Source organism: Spermophilus citellus, assembly GCF_964194105.1.
Source record: "Spermophilus citellus genome assembly, chromosome: 1".
In the NCBI taxonomy this organism is placed as follows: Eukaryota; Metazoa; Chordata; class Mammalia; order Rodentia; family Sciuridae; genus Spermophilus; species Spermophilus citellus.
In genome coordinates, this window is record NC_138182.1 from 221,461,331 (window position 1) to 221,478,107 (window position 16,777).

The 16,777-nt window shown below is 31.5% G+C and overlaps 1 protein-coding gene across 3 annotated transcripts in view; it reads left to right on the forward strand.

Moving 5' to 3' along the window:
• The window catches only part of SSBP2 (single stranded DNA binding protein 2), a 351,463-nt gene that overhangs the window by 313,242 nt on the left and 21,444 nt on the right, over positions 1 to 16,777 (forward strand). For all 3 annotated transcript variants that reach the window (XM_081294470.1, XM_081294469.1, XM_081294471.1), the window contains 3 exons: positions 2,955 to 3,003; positions 13,013 to 13,048; positions 14,870 to 14,924. In XM_081294470.1, the coding sequence (XP_081150596.1) occupies positions 2,955 to 3,003; positions 13,013 to 13,048; positions 14,870 to 14,924 (140 nt within the window). The remainder of the gene's footprint in view (positions 1 to 2,954; positions 3,004 to 13,012; positions 13,049 to 14,869; positions 14,925 to 16,777) is intronic.

Genomic DNA, 16,777 nt, shown 5'->3' on the forward strand with positions numbered 1-16,777 from the left:
AAAAAAATGGTGTTTTTTTTTTAACTGTATCTTCAAACTACTTAACTACTTAAAATATCTATGACTTGGGAAGGAGAAACCTGCCAGAAAATCATATCTGGATGATTTTTCTTTACCTTGTCATTCTTTCTTAATTGACATGAGAATATAATAAAAATGAAAAATACCCAAATTTGGCCACTAAAAAAATTAAATAATGTACTCTGACAACCGTATCCCTTTATTATAGAATACTCCATTTAGAATAAAATTTTGATAACTTTGTTGTTTAAAAAAATTGGCTACCTCCAAAAAAAAAATAATTACATTGATAGATTTACATTTCCATGCTCTTAACTCAGGATAAATTGTACAAAGTGCCATTTAAAATTAAAAGCTTATTTTCAGTGTTTATACAAGCAGTGTTACAGGTATAGAAGTAAAAACCAAATATTAATTTAAGTAACTTAAGGTCGAATTTACAAACTATGACCAAATGTTTTCAAACGCATTGTAGATTATTTTTTTAAAGGAAACTTAGTGGTACATTTCTAAATAAAAACTATATTTTCACAGATTTCAAAAAAATTTAAGATTCAGTATTAAAATACCTCTAACAGACCAGCCTGATTCTATATACACTTATACAGAAATTTTCATTCAAAATAATGTCTTCTATAATTTATAGCTTACTTTCTTGATGATACTGATGACTTCCAAAAGGAGTGGGAATTACTGAGTTTAAGTAATTTTTCTATTAGAACTACTCATTGTACCCCCACTGTATGTGTTTGTGAAATTTACATTTTTTATATGAATTATCAAAGCATAATCTTTTATAATATTAAAATAAAGTTTAATATAAATACATAATATGCTGGAAATAGATAAGTATTTATCAAACACTTAAAATGAACAAAAGATATTTTATATTATTTATAACAGTATGTTTATAATTTAACATTTACATGTTATTTTAATATTAGATTTTAAAAGAAAATATGTTTAACATGTCTTATTTATATAGCATTATTTAGATATAATATTTAAAAATTATGAGGTCATTATATATAATCATATAAATTTTTCCATGATTTGGATATGATTTATTTTAATGTTGTGTAAAGGTAGATATTTCCCAGTTTTTTAACTACATTTTTATCTAACATTAAACAAGTCATTTGGCTAGGTCTTACTACCCAAATGTTTTACTTGATCAATACACATAGTACATTTTACCTTATTTTCTTCCCATTAGGACCAGGAATCTTATATGTAGAATCATCTTTCTAAAGTCAGTAATTAATTGTAAATTTCTCCTCCTCTTCATCATCATCATCTCATCATCATCTTATAAAGGCAACAACTTCCTGAGATAGTGCAAGTGCTCCTCATCTTTTTTACCTATCGACAAGACTTTAATCAAGTTTCCTTTTAGTATCTTACTTTACTCTTCTATTCTTCAAATCAAACTGAGAAAAACATGTAGACCCTAACAATGTGATATTCTTGAAGGGTCTACATTCACTCTTTCCTGCCCTTATACCCCGGATAATCCCAAAACAAAACTAAAAACAGATCTAAATATTCCAGCTAAATATGAGTAATACCATAACTAACTTGGACAGCATCTTTATTTAATGCCTAGTACTTTACGTTTAAGGTCTATAGAATCAGGGAACCTTTTTTTTTTTTTAATTAAAAAGTTTCACACTCCTGGGCTGGGGATGTGGCTCAAGCGGTAGTGCGCTTGCCTGGCATGCGCGGGGCACTAGGTTGGATCCTCAGCACCACATAAAAATAAAATAAAGATGTTGTGTCCACCGAAAACTAAAAAATAAATATTAAAAAATTCTCTCTCTCTCTCTCTCTCTCTCTCAAAAAAAAAAAAAAGTTTCACACTCCTAGTGACTGGAGGGAAAGGGAATTGTTTAAAATATCTTTTTTTAGTTGTGGATGGACATAATACCTTTATTTTATTTTATTTTATTTTATTTATTTTTATGTGGTGCTGAGGATCAAATCCAGTGCCCCACATGTGCTAGGCAAATGCTCCACCACTGAACTACACAATCCCAGCCTGGGAAAGGGAATTTTTGAATAGTATTAATTACAAAAGAATAGCTGATAATAGTCTCCTTTTCACAAGACAGCATTTACTCACTAAGTACTACAATATGAGAATGGGACCTTTTTGATTTAATTAACTGGATATAAGTTTGTTTTAAAAAATGTATGCCCTTATAAGGTATGGAATATACAACATTCTCCTCCACTCTAAAATAAAGTAATATATTATCATGCATTCACATAGGTTACCTCTTATTTTTCCAATATTTACTCTGGCCACTACCTTGAACTAAAAATATGAAAATAAGAAAGTAATTTCCTCATTACTACTAACTAAATCATCAATGGCACTGAAATATAGATTTTGTATATAGTATGTAGACATATAAAGTAACATATATATACATATATATATACTTTGATTTTTGGTAAAGGAGATATCTCGTGTTACCTTTTTTATATTTATTGATAGCTTAATAATTAGAGCAACAATTAATACTACTTATATTTTACAAATAATTTCACTTTAAATGAGATACATATGGCTCTTATATTGATGTCACAAGATTATAGTGTTTTTTTATTCCATAATCAGTGACTTTTGCTCCAAAAATGTTATAATGATTTAGATACATGTATGAATTACCATTATTTGTTTATAAAAATAAAGAGAATATTAAAATAAAACTGGCCTTACTAGAAGTAATTTAATTTGGGAAGAAACTGTTTCATGAAATGATAAAAGTTTTTTTAAGAAATAATAAAGCCAATAAAATAAACATAAAGAGAGTAATTTCAGAATTGCATGGTAAATTAATTGTAAATACTAATATTTTATGATTTGTTACTTATTGTGAAACATTCAAAGCATAGGTTAAAATTTCATTTATCATATTGTTTTATAGGGGTCCAGGTGGTGGTAGACCTTGGCCAAACCCAACAAATGCCAATTCAGTGAGTATATATATATATATGCATTCATACATTCATACATACATACATACATATACACCTTTTAAATTTTTTACGCTTGTGCTTTGTAACATTTGACAAAAACAAAAATATGCTGTTTATGAAAGCTTTGCAATCCATCCTATGAATAATCATTCAAAAAGGTTTTGTGTATGTTTTTTAGAAAAATACCCAATCTTAAAATTATGTAATTTTTTCACTTCAAGAGCTAATTGTAAATATGCATTCTACATCAGTTAACATATTTTCAAAGATAATTAAAAATGGTGTGATTTAAATATACTTCAATATCTTATGTAGTAGTTTATATTAGTCATAAAATGGTTTGATCCTCTGTAATAGATATAATAATCAACTAAGTTGTCAGATATGATCAATCTCAATTAGAGGAAACTAAATTATTATGATTGTACTTGTATTAATTACACATAGGCTTTTCTGTCTTGCTGCCTCAGAAAGCAAGTACACATTTTCTTTGTGCTTGTTAGCTAAATTGCCTTTCTCTCACATTTATGTACCTAACATTCTAGGAATTTTCCTTTTATTATTGTGGCAGTGATTGACTATGGATGTTTTTCTTTCTTAGTAATGTGTATAAATATATGAACGGGTTGAAAATTAAGCTATCGAACACAAAATTAATATGATCTTAATTTCACGATCCTAGTGATGTTTTTTCTCCTTGTCTTTGAAATCTTTAGTTCTTCAATACATAAGAAAGGCCTGCTGTGTGAATTTGTACAGTGTGTGCACAGTACACAGGCTCTTAAGTCAAAGGAGTCAGTGGGGACTTGGCCTCTATTCCACTTGACAAGTCTATGTGCACAGCTACCCAGAAGGGATGGCTTCATTCTCTATCAGTGGCCTTAATGCTAAATAAACATGAAACTTATCTAATGTATAATGTTTATTTAAACTTGAAGTTAAAAATGAAGTGTGTTTAATAACAGAAAAATCATTGTAAGTCCGTTGCTATTCTAAAGCAAAAGTCACTTCCTTCTCAGGTAAATAACTATCATATAAAGAGAAAAGGTATTAATTTACATTACCCAGTTTTCTTAGTTTTAATATCTATGGTGTTTACTGATTAAATGAAGTTATTTGAGGTAGAAAATATGATGTTGCTTCTTTTTTGGGTCTTCAATGAACTATTCAACAAATCTTGATACTCTTTTGTCAGATTGTTGAAATGTGAATAACTTCGCTGCTCCAAAATTCTTTCAGTTTGCTTATGTGCTGTAGAGGAGTTTATGTTTTTGTTTGCTTCTTGCTATCTGCCTTAACTAATTAATTCAAGATTTCACTTTAAAATGGCATCTGGCTTGCCGCTCAAAATACACTTCTTGCAACTTCCTATTGAAATGCCCATAAGGATGCTAAAAAAAAATTCATAATGAAAAAACTGACAATCTTCCTAGTGCCAGAATCTGAAATGAATTTATATTATTTGCATGTTTAATGAGGCCAGATTTTAAAACACAACCACATCCCACCTTAACTAAGGTGGGTAAGCCTTTCCACCTAGAAGCAAGAAGACCCTTTCCCTCCGTTCTCACTCTTAGTTCAGTTAACCATCCCAACTGCTCATTGCAAGCAGCCAGAGGACAGGTCAAACTATCCATCTTCTTCACTCCCAATTTTTCTATATACTTGTCCAGAGATTATATCTCCTACAAACCACTGATGGGCAGCATTCAGGCAGTTGATATTGAGGACGGTGCGTTGTACTTACCGGGAGTATATTATCTAAGTGAAGAGGATTAGATAGAGGCAAAGAAAAGAAGAGATCACTGCATTCTGATGATTCTTAGAGACCCCATCTCTTAGCATTTCTTAGAGCTGAGCACTAGGGGTAGGAGAATGACTATATCAGATCATTATTTCTGCATTATTTTAGACCCTGTTTAGAACTAAGAACTTTTGCAGGAGGTGAACATCATACTGATGTCCAATGATCAATCTGAAATGGGTATTTGACCAGCACAAATGTAGGCAAGTAAGAGACCTGAAAGCAGTCTCCTTGGTTAATAAACACCACATGTGGAGGCATCTGTTCTCATTCTAAGTATGCAAATGGGAAAGAAGTGGGAGGAGGGCAGGTTTTCTCTTCTGAAGAGAAATGGTCATCATCTTGAGCAGGAAAAAGAAAAACATTCTCCGGAAAATGATTTCTTATGAGAACAAGAAAGAAAGTATAGAGAACTGGTAACTTTGTAGTAGAAACTAGGGATTCTATGAAACAGAAGTAAAAGGTATAAAAGGTGAACTTTTTTTACCCAAATTATTTTTTAATGACAACTCATCTATATTATTTTGAACACAAAGTTCCTTACATTTCCTGTATTTATTTAATATTACAAACAATTAGTTTATATTAATTCCGTAAGTCTGTGACTCCTTAGGGGGAAGCACCCTAAAGTGTTGTTTTTATTTTTGCTGTTTTCAAATATGCTTTGCTGACTGTTTTTTTTCACTATTTTGAAGTAACTGCACCCTTACAGAAAGCTTACAAGAATAGTACTAAGAATTGCCATGTACCTTTCACCCAAATTGCCCAATGTTAATGTTTTTCCACATTTGCTTTATGGTTTCCTCTCTATACATAAACATATTTTTCCTGAACCATTTAAGTTTCCTGAAACTTTATCCCTAAGTACTTCAGTGTGCTTTCCCTAAAACCTAATACATTTCTTAACTCCAAAATAATGATCAAAATAAGAGCATTAACATTGACTTAATGCTAATTTTTAATCTACAGGTCTTATTTAGATTTCTCCAGTTGTCCCAATAATATCTTTTATAACAAAAGGAAACCTGGTTCTCTTTTTCTATCATGTCTTGTCTCTTTTAATCTAGAACAGTTCCCCAGCTTTTCTTTGTCTTTCTCATTCTTGCACTTGTGTGAAATGGAAGCCAGTTATTATTTAGAGCATCTCACAATTTGGTTTCATTTGATATTTCCTCATGATTAGACTTGGGAGTTCATATGTTTGGTAAGAATACCCCAGGAGTTTTGTGTTTTTCTCAGTATGTCATTTCAGGAGGCACATATGGTTATTTGTACTATTACTGTTAATGTTAATTTTGATCATTTGGTTAAGGTGTTTCTTATCAGAATATTTCTATAAATGGAAATTATTATTTTTCCTTTTGTAACTTTAACTTGGAGACAGAACTTTGAAGCTATAGTAAATAAGCCCTTCCTCCTTATACCTTCAGCAGCTATTTTTGGCATTCATCGATGATTCTTATTTGAATTTCTTACTTTGTTGGTTGCCATATGGATATCTTTTAATTCTGTCTTTCCTTTTCCATATATTACATGTCTTTCTACTAGAACAAAAAGGCTATTCTTTCTTTCCCATTCATGTTCATTTATGCTCATATATACTGATGGATTAAATACTCAGTGGGTTTAGCTTGTGAAAATTGTCCTAAATTTGGCCAGTGGGAATCTCTTCAAGCTGGATCATTTCTACTTTTAGAGATTTCTTTTGTGGTACTGAGCTTCAAACCTAGGGCCTCACACATGCTAGGCAGACACTCTACTACTGAGCTACATCTCCAGCCTCATTTCTGCTTTTAAAATGGCCCATTATTGTTTGAGCACTCAGAAGCTTATCTCGTATTTCCCCAACCTTAACCCTGGAAACAGCCATTTCTTTAATGAGTCCTGGGTCTTTTCAGTGGAAAGTGGTATTTAAAGCTCATTAGAGTAATATAGCTTCTATGCCTCCAACCAACAGAACCAGAAGATAGATGTCTCTGTGTCTACATATCACATGTATCTATATCTCTCTTTATCGCTATATATCAACAACACAAGTGCAGCTAAGGCTTCAATTTTTCAGTCCATTACTACAGAATTCATTCTAGCCTTTCTGCTTTTCATGGTTATAACCAACTTCTCTGAAAGTGTGAAACCTGCCTACCATTATCCATGATATATGTATCTATTCATAATCTTTGTCCACAATTTCATCCTATAAAAGTATTTTGATCAAAAATATTTTATGACACTCATACATGACGGTAGGAGAAACATTTTTAAGGACAAATTCTTGTTTTTAATTCAGAATGAAAGTATGATTTTCGTTTTGAACTTCTTTGACCCTAAGCATTATAGTTTTTACCTCAGATTCTTGTTTGGAATATTGTTTATAATCTACCAATTCTAGTTTTTCCTTATTTATCTTTTTTACAAAGAACTGTATGCTTTGGCTTAGATGCATAATAAGGTTGGATCACTTAATTAGCAAGCATTTTTATTAAAGATGAACTATTTGGGGTCACAATATATAGAGACCAACCAAACTAAATTCATACTGAGGGAGAATATTACTACATCATGTATCTGAAAAGTTCAGATTTAAATTTGACCTTGGGCATATTTGGTTCCAAGAATTCAAAGAACCTCATCAGGACCTAGTCTCTTAGTTTCTTGCCTTTGTTTCCTTTTTCATAGCAAGGAGGCTGTGTAAAGTTTCAGATTCATATCCTCACAGCTTCCAGTTCAGGGCAAAAGAATACAACTCCTTATCGGTTTAACAAAGAAACTGAAAATAACCGAACTGAACTTGCTTAGCTGGGGTCATATGTTCATTCATAAAACAGTTATAGACAGGGATATAATATTTTTTCTGCTATGTCTAGGTTACGTGCCTATTCCCTAAGCCTAACTCAAACTGTGTAGAGAAAACTCTGGGGTTACCAAGGAAAATTAAAGGAATTTTTAGCAGCAGAAGAAGAGAGGATAGGAAAAAAAATTTAAAAAGGGTTCAGTACAATTTTATACTTATCAGCTCACTAGGTTTCCAAGAAAAAGAGAAAGGAAAAAAAGTGAGGATCTATTATAGTAATTAAAACAAAAGAAAATAAAAATATATTATTTCAAATAGGCTCTGCTTTATACCAACAGAAGCTCATTATTTGAAAAGAGCACTAAAAATATTTTTAACTTTTCTACCAGTTCTGATGTCTTGATGTTGCCCTCCCTAATTTCTAGTTAACCAGTGCTACAAGGTAAGCTTTACGGATAAAGAAACGTACTTTATCTGTAAAGAAAGGTACTTAAAATGTTACTGATAATTTTAAAAAATAAACAAAAAGAAGCCCTCTAGTTAATTCTCTGGCCCCTAGTAGGTAGGGGCCAGAGAATTAACTAGAATCCTAATACCACAATCGTGGGTATTAGGATTCAGAATAATTTACAAATTTGCATTCTTATCAGAACTCTTGAATTATCTAACTTAGGCAATTTTCTGAGCCCTTAATTTTCTCATCTGTCAAATGACGGATTCTTATTCTGTGATTCTGACCTTCCAGTTCTGTGATTTTGTCTGTCTTCTACATATTCATTTTTATCCTTTGTTTTTATCTTAGTGGACATCTTGTATGAAGCATAGGGTAGTATTAGAGGGAGGATTTAGGGATAAAGAGAATGAGAAAGTTAAAAGTGTTTTCAAGTCTTTGAATCCAGGCATTTGGGAGAATAGTAATAACACAACTGAGTTAGGAATGTAGGAAAAAAGATTTAGAGGGTAGATAACAAGGTTTTGTTTTTGCTTTGTGGAATTTTTTAAAATGTTATATTTGAAGTATTTATAGAACAGCATCTTTAGTTCTTCCATCATGTTTAACAGGTATTCCTATAATTACACTTAACACATTACAGTATATTTTAAATCTGTAATGCTGAACCTCAGCTGAGTCCTCACTGATGCTTGAACTACTCTTCTTCCTTAGTCAGCTACTTCTGCTTTCCTCAGAGACTGGTACAGTAGTTTATTATTCTCTTTGTGTCCCCTGCATTATCTTGGTCCCTTCCCTGTCAATTAAAATTGTCTCATATTTTACAGAGGAAAGAAAAAAAAATAAAGACCATTAGACTCAAATTTCTTCAGATTCTAAGTTTCACCAGCAATATCATTACACCTTTAGTCATATTTCTTTCTTCTTATCTTGGAAATAGAAATGGTCTTTCTTTTCAATACTTATCCTTCTGTCTATTCTCTTTATTCTACCTCTTGTTACTTTTTTGCATATGCTGCCCATTCCCTCCTCCAAACGAATTTTTCTTTGGCCTATCCATTTCCTTTGACTGGAATTTTCTTGGAATGTAATACCAGTGAGCAAAATATTTACACAAGCTTAAACCTCTTGTCCTCTTCTCCTGTGGAACTGGCAGGAGATAGCTGATAGAAAGGTCCTGTCAGCCCTTTTAAATCCCAAACAACCATCCATTTCTCTCACACTGTGACTCCTTTGCCACTATCTCCTGGAGGGTGGATTCCTAGGGTTTCCCGTCTTTGATCATTGCACAGTAGTGCAGGGCCTGAAACCTCATAGGAGATAAATTAAGGCATATTGAATTGACTTCCCAACCAACTTTTCAACCCATTTCAAATTCTGTGAAAGTCCCATTCTGAAGGTTACTATTTACCAACCAAATAAGAAAGCTTTCTTTTCTGTCTTCATCATACCTGATCTCTGAAATATCTGACTGCTTAGTTTTGTTTTAAATGTCTATTAATTTTTCATTTGTGATTTTAATGTTTCTTTATTTTTCCATATTGTTATTAAAGTATCCTTTTATTATTTATTTTTAGCAATGTCTCAGAAAGCTAAAAGGCTTAAGCTTCACCCAGCAATTTAGATATTTTCTAGTCAACCTGCACCTACTTGCTGCTTCTTAAAAGTCTAACTTGCTTGATTTTTTTAAATATTTTCTTCCAATTTTTATCCAATCACATTTACTGCCTTTTCTCAATTGGTAGAATTTTCTAATTACATTCCTGGCTTTCTTATCTTGTTTTTCCCCCATTTTAATGTTTTCATGGTTTTTTAATATATTTTTTAGTTGTCAATGGACCTTTATTTTATTTATTTATATGCAGTGCTGAGAATCAAACCCAGCTCCTCATACATGCTAGGCAAGCGCTCTACCACTGAGCTACAACCCTAGTCCTCATGTGGTTTTAACCATCATAAAATCTTATAAAATTCTAAATCAGGTATTATGACCAGCACAAAATGAAAATTCATTCAATTGAAGCTATATCTGTAGTCTTGATCTCTAATAAATCTTTACCTATATTTATAGTGTTTATAGCTCAGGTCTAACTTAATGTCTACTAGTACCTTCAGATTCAACATATCAGACATTTCCTTAAGCCTGCTAGTTCCTGAGTTCCTTATATATAAATGAGTAGCATCATCATCCACTGTCACCAAGTTGGAAACAGGAATTACCTCAATTTTGTCCTTCTCTTGTCTGTCACACTGTCACCACCCCTGTGAAGTAATTTGTGAAATGAATGATTATCAAATTCTCTTACTCCTTCAGCACTACCTACAACTCTTTTTACCATCTCTTGCCAGGACTTTTTGCAACAGTCTTCAAATTTGAATTCATGTTCCTATAGAATTATCTTCCTTAAACATAAATTTGAACTTGTCTCTGTAAACCTATGAATTATTTCCTATAGCTATATTCAGTCTGGTTAACCATTGCTTAAGGTAGGCTTTATTTTATATATATATATATATATATATATATATATATATATATATATATATATATGTATGTATGAAGGATCTTGAGAAAGAAAAATTTAAAAGAACAGGAACTTGAGAGAATGGAATGGTTGGAAGGAGCTAGCTTTGAAAACAAGAAGAAATTTCTTTTTTTCCTACTTCTGAAGAACAGGTGAAAATATAAATCTGTAAACAATAGAGTATTGGGCTGAAAATGAAGGCATAGCAAGAACTTGATGACTTTCCTGTAAGCCAGAAGGACAAAGTACACTCAGGATGGTATAATCACCATGAGGGTCAGCTCACAAGTCAACTGCTAAGTTTTCAGGAATTTCCTGAGCTACTTGTTAAAGCATTGGTAACTTCAAATTTCCCATACAGAATAATTATGCCACAGAAATTGGAAAATGCTACAAATCAGAATCATACACCCCCCCATCCCACACCCAGGTGCAATGTTTAATGGGTGTACAGGCTTCTGGTTTTCATGAAGGGTAAGCCAGAATACTTCCAAATGATGAAGACGAAGTGGAAGTTGGAGAACATGGTTATATTGTGGAAGTTGTCAACCTTAATTTATGTTTCCCTCCAGGAAATCTCTACTATAAAACAGAAATTTTAGCAAAGGGGTAGTCAAAGAGATGGGAATTATTATATTAGGCTTTCAGATAATTTAAGGTATTGGAGAAAGAAATGAAATGATGACAGTGGCATGGGGAAGGGCAGAGTAATTTAGTCATAAAATAATAGAGAAATATCTAAGTAAACATGGAGGAATTGTAGGGAAATATTCTGGTTGGAATATATAATAATTTTGTGAATGTCATAAGAAATAATAAATATATTAGGCAAGGGAATTATTTGGATCTCTGTACAAAGCATTCAGAGAACTGACAAATGAAAAAGTGGGCAGTGGGTTGTAAAGGAAGGCAATGAACTATAAATTCTGAAGATCTCAAAGGTGGTTAGATGTTTAATGTATATCAGAGGATGAGTGATATGTCATAAACTGAAAGTGGCTGAAGAAAACAAAATTGTATTCATTCACCCAATTAAGTTAATGTCAAATACCATAGAATACTGAGGTACTAGTAGCGCAAGTAATACTTATCAATAGTGATTCTGGGCTCTCCAGCCATTGTTATCTGCAATGCTCAATACCTATAGGGAGACAAGCAGGAGCCCCAGGGACATGTGCTCTGTGTTTAATAAGGATAACAAAAAACAAGGAGAAAAGCTTTTCATATAACTTAATATTAAACAATTCCAAAAAAGCACCAAAGATTTATTCAAGAAAAAAATCAAAAGTGTTATACTTCCTTATTCTTACTTTATGATTTCATATTATTATGTTTAATTATGTGGCAGGTATTGAGGTGGAGAGACAGATTAGGGTTCACGTACCACAATTTTTTCACTTCTTTAAAAGTTCTATTCTGGTGCTGGCTGACTGACTCCAGGTAAACAGTAATTTATTCAATTTTATTAGAGTAAAGCAAAAATATCTCATGGAATATACAGTGTGTCTTCATGCAAGTGAGTAAGTGAGCTTGTATTTAAAATAAAATATTTGGATTTAACTTTCCTTATTTTTAAATGGAAACTTTTTACTTTTTCATTTCTTAAATTATCAGAGTAATGTGGGATTAATAATTTCTAATCACTAGAAAAGAGCTTGTTTAAGAGCTTGATTTAAGCCAGGTATTGTGGTGCACATCTGTAATCCCAATGGCTCTGGAGGCTGAGGCAGGAGGATCATGAATTCAAAGCCAGCCTCAGCAACTTCGCAAGACCCTGTCTCCAAACAAACTATTAAAAAAGGGCTGAGGATATGGCTCAGTGGTTAAGCACCTCTGAGGTCAATCCTGGATACAAAAAAAAAACAAGTGGGGGGAAGAGTTTGATTGAAGAGAAAGAGGGAATATATAACCCATATATGATGCCCACAAATTAATAATTTTGAAGATGAATATTAATAAGTTCTTTTGCATTTGTTATATTATTTTATAATAGCTAATTGTATAGGCAAAGGGAAAGGTGAGTTCAAATGTTGATCCATGCTGCATGAATACAGTGAGCAATCTTTTTTAAAAGCACATAGCTTAGAAATAATATCTGTGAAGCTACTAATTTGAAAAAAATTCTGTAATTTCTATTTACAGAATAAATCATTAAATTAAGCAACGTGTACAGCTGACTTGAAACCAATATAGCTCGAATCTGTAATTCTGTGTAAATTCCTCCTGACTAAAATGTACATTTTTTCTTGTAAATTGAAGATAGTATTGTAGTTATTCATATTTCTGACACTTAACAGACATACATTCCTTCATCTTTTACTGTCCTTTGGGATACAGTTTAAAATTTAATAGAAGTTAGGATATTGATTCATTTAGGTCAATCCCATGTTGCCACATGAATCAAAATATTTGTTTTTGTCCTGTTCATGTTCTAGATACCATACTCCTCAGCATCTCCTGGGAATTATGTAGTAAGTACATTTGGGTTTGTTTGCTCATAAGAATTGATGTTACGTTTTATTTGAGCAATGAAATAGTTGTCCAGATGTTAAGAAGAGCCCCTGTGTATTGGCCAAGAAGTGAACATCTTGAGTTGTTTCATCTGCCAACCTCAGTACATATGTTGATGTTCATTAGTGAAACAGTTATCAATCTGGTTAGAATTGCCCTAAGTACTGTGTTTTACTTCAGCATATGTTCCTGGAAACCAGTACAATGCTCTCTGTCCAATCACAAAGAGAGCCATCCTCAGTTAAACAATGATATGCTTGAATTTGCAGTTCTCCAGGAGAATAATGTACGCCCCCTCCCCAACCCACTCACCACACATAAAGTTTAACATCTAAGAAGATGTTAAACTTTCTCCCAATCACAAAGTGAATCAGACAGCAGAATAATGCCTAGTAGTTTGCAAATATCTTCTAGTTTTTTGTTATTCTTAAAAACTGAAAACACCAACTTTTTCTCATTGTTTTTTAATACATGGTAAATTTTTTTCTAGTAATTCATATAGTCCTGAAGTTAAAATTGCAGGTTTTATATAAACTCTTGAACTCACAAATGACTTTTTAACCATAATCAAATTTGATTCTTGATACATCTCAAGGCCACCATAAAGGATAATTTGTTATAATTTAGGGGGAAATGCAAATAGAGAAGAAAGAATAAAATGATAAAAAGGGAAATTTTCCTAAGGAAATGTTCAGAGGTTGGGGTCAACTGGAATAGAAATTAAAGGAGTACATGAGAAGAAAATCAACGAGCATTGTGCCTGCCTTAGAAATAGTGTTTATTAACATAGTGAAAAGTACACATTCCATTGGACCTGTGAACTTAGTGCTTAATGTTCCTACAAGCTATATAAACTAAGGAAGTTTAATTTCCTTCACATTTTGTATGAAAAAAATTGTAAGTAAGAAAATTGGGGTAAAACTATTTTAAAAATCATTTAATAAGCCTCATACAGAGTTTAGTGAAAATATAGATTTATTTGAAGGGAAATTTAAGTTGTTTATTAAATACCAAATACATATATTATTTGAAATAATTGGTAGGCTATATCTACACACTAAGAATGAAATGAAAATTTAGCCATGTAAGAGTTAATGTACATGGGACATCTGAAAAATTCTGAAACCCATTGTCTGAATTATCCATTTTGATTGCCTGAATTAACTTCAGAACATCCTAATCTCTACTTCAGTATGAGTGTGTAGCTGTAGTCTTAATAACCCACAGCATTAGGCAGCATTGTATCTCATTTCTAATTGATGTTATTGATAACTGAATGTATTCTACTCCAGAACTGTTGCAGTTGATGCTGAAAAAAGAAATAGCAGAATGTATCTGAGTTTCTTTGGTTTTTAAAGATATTCTCTTAAGTGAATATCTTTTTTGCTTCCTATTTTAAAGAACAGTGATACAAAATGTAATAAAATTATAGTAAACTAAATCACAAGTGCACATGAATTATTTCTATTTTATGGATTTGTAAAAGCACCGTTAAGTGGTTTCTCCTTAACCTCATTATACCTGATGTGATTAAGTCATGAATAATAAATCAGTGCTACAGGCTCATTGTTTTTGGAAACTTGTCAAAACAATCTCAACATAGTTAAGCTAAATTGTGTTTTGCATAATATTGAAATGATGGTGCATTCAAAGAAAATAAATTATGAAGAAATATATTTCCTCTGTTATTTTCAAATTGGATTATTATAGAGATAAATCTTTGTTTTCCTTACATTGTTTAATTAAATGCCTTATTTTTACTGAAATTTTGTATAATTTAGGGTCCTCCAGGAGGTGGAGGGCCACCAGGAACACCCATCATGCCTAGTCCAGCAGGTATTGTAATTAAACTAGCCACATGGGCTTTTGATTACTAGAATAAAATCACAAAATTTAGAAAATTGTTTATTCAAAAAATTGTTTTATGAAATAAAAAAGTAGTCATTATCTCATGGTTAAAGAAGTAGAATAGAGGTAGCAAGTAGGAAGAAACAGAGTTGTAAAATAACTACTGTTAAGTTACATCAACTTTAGAATATTTTTGTTGTGTGGGTAACTGATTTAGCATGAAAACTGTTCATTGGTATGAATTGCCCAATAATTTATCAAACTTAATGATTCCTTGAAATGAGAAAAAGATCCATAGCTCATATCTTAGAAAAAAATCTGTATAACATTAATGAAACAGATCTATTAGATTTAAAATAACAAATCAGAGCCACCACATCTGTCATCTTGCTAAGATGGATATACATGTGCTCACAGTTTTAATTACCCTATTTATAGAAATTTATTTATTAGTAAATTTACCAGAGTGGGAAAAGTTTTTTGAGTCTTCTAAGTTGAAATGTTACTTCAATATACCCATATGCATTTTACATAGTTATTTCAAATAGCTTTACCCTTTTTTCTTGTGACTTTAATACAGACTATTAGATGTGTTTGGAGACTCTACTGATTGGAGTTTAAATGAGTACAGTTTTAAAAAGTACTCTGGTAACATATATCAAAAGCAGTGAAAAAGTTCATACCATTTAACTATAATACCAACACTAGAAATGATTAAAGATACAATCCAAGATTTATGCACAAGGATGTTCATTTGTCATAGTCAATAGTGAAATAGTCAACATAATTTTCACTCTTAATCCACTTTTCGTGAAGTTATTGAATTAATTTGTATAACATGATGGAATATAATGGAAATTTCATTAAAGTTATTTTCAAAGAATTTTTAATGAGAAAATAAATGCTCATGATTCAACACAATATGATCATAAGTATACATATAAATGCATATACATATATATATATATGTTATATATATCAAAAATCTAAAAAGTAGGGAAAAAGAAACTGTTGGAATTACTTCTAGGTAATAAAATAGGAAATTTTTATAACTAGAAATAATTTTTAATTGTTTCATTGTTGATTCATATTTTAACTGGTTTGTTGAAGTTTGAGATAAATAGAAACTTAAAATTCATGTCATTAATGATCCTCAAAAATAAGTTTTTAAATTTTCAACTTTCAAATTTCAATAAAACCAGTTTGACAATACAAAATTTGACTTTACTTCACTAACTCTTTATACTGCACTCGTAAATATTTTATACTCTCTATCCTCAAAGCATATTCACTATTAATAAAATTCATTGAAGATAGAATTATATGAACAGGTCATCTCCCCTACATTTACATTCTTGTATCATGGAGTCAATGTTTAATTTATGAAGGGAACATGTGATTAAGAAACACTTTAACCACAAGACTAAAGAAAATTGAAGCAACTCTAAACATTGCAAGTGATCAGTAATTTTACCACTTCTAACTTTAAAGTCAGAAATTGCAACCAGCATATCTTCCAGGCATTCTTATATACTCATTATATATTCATTCTTTATCACAATCACTCCTCTAATATTAAGTCAACACCCCTTAGCCCCCAAAATAGGTGACAAAAATTCACTTTACTGTAAATTTCTTCTATTAATTAAAAAAGTCAGACAATTTCTAGAAAAGGACACCCTATTCCTTTTTATTCTTTATCAGGTGAAATTATATTCTCTATTGGTCTTAAAAATGATAAATTCATGTCCTTTCTGCATAGTTAAAATATATAGCTCATTTTTCCTTTCACCAAGACTAACAATAATTCAGTTGAAAACCCATTTGAAAGTTGTATGTAT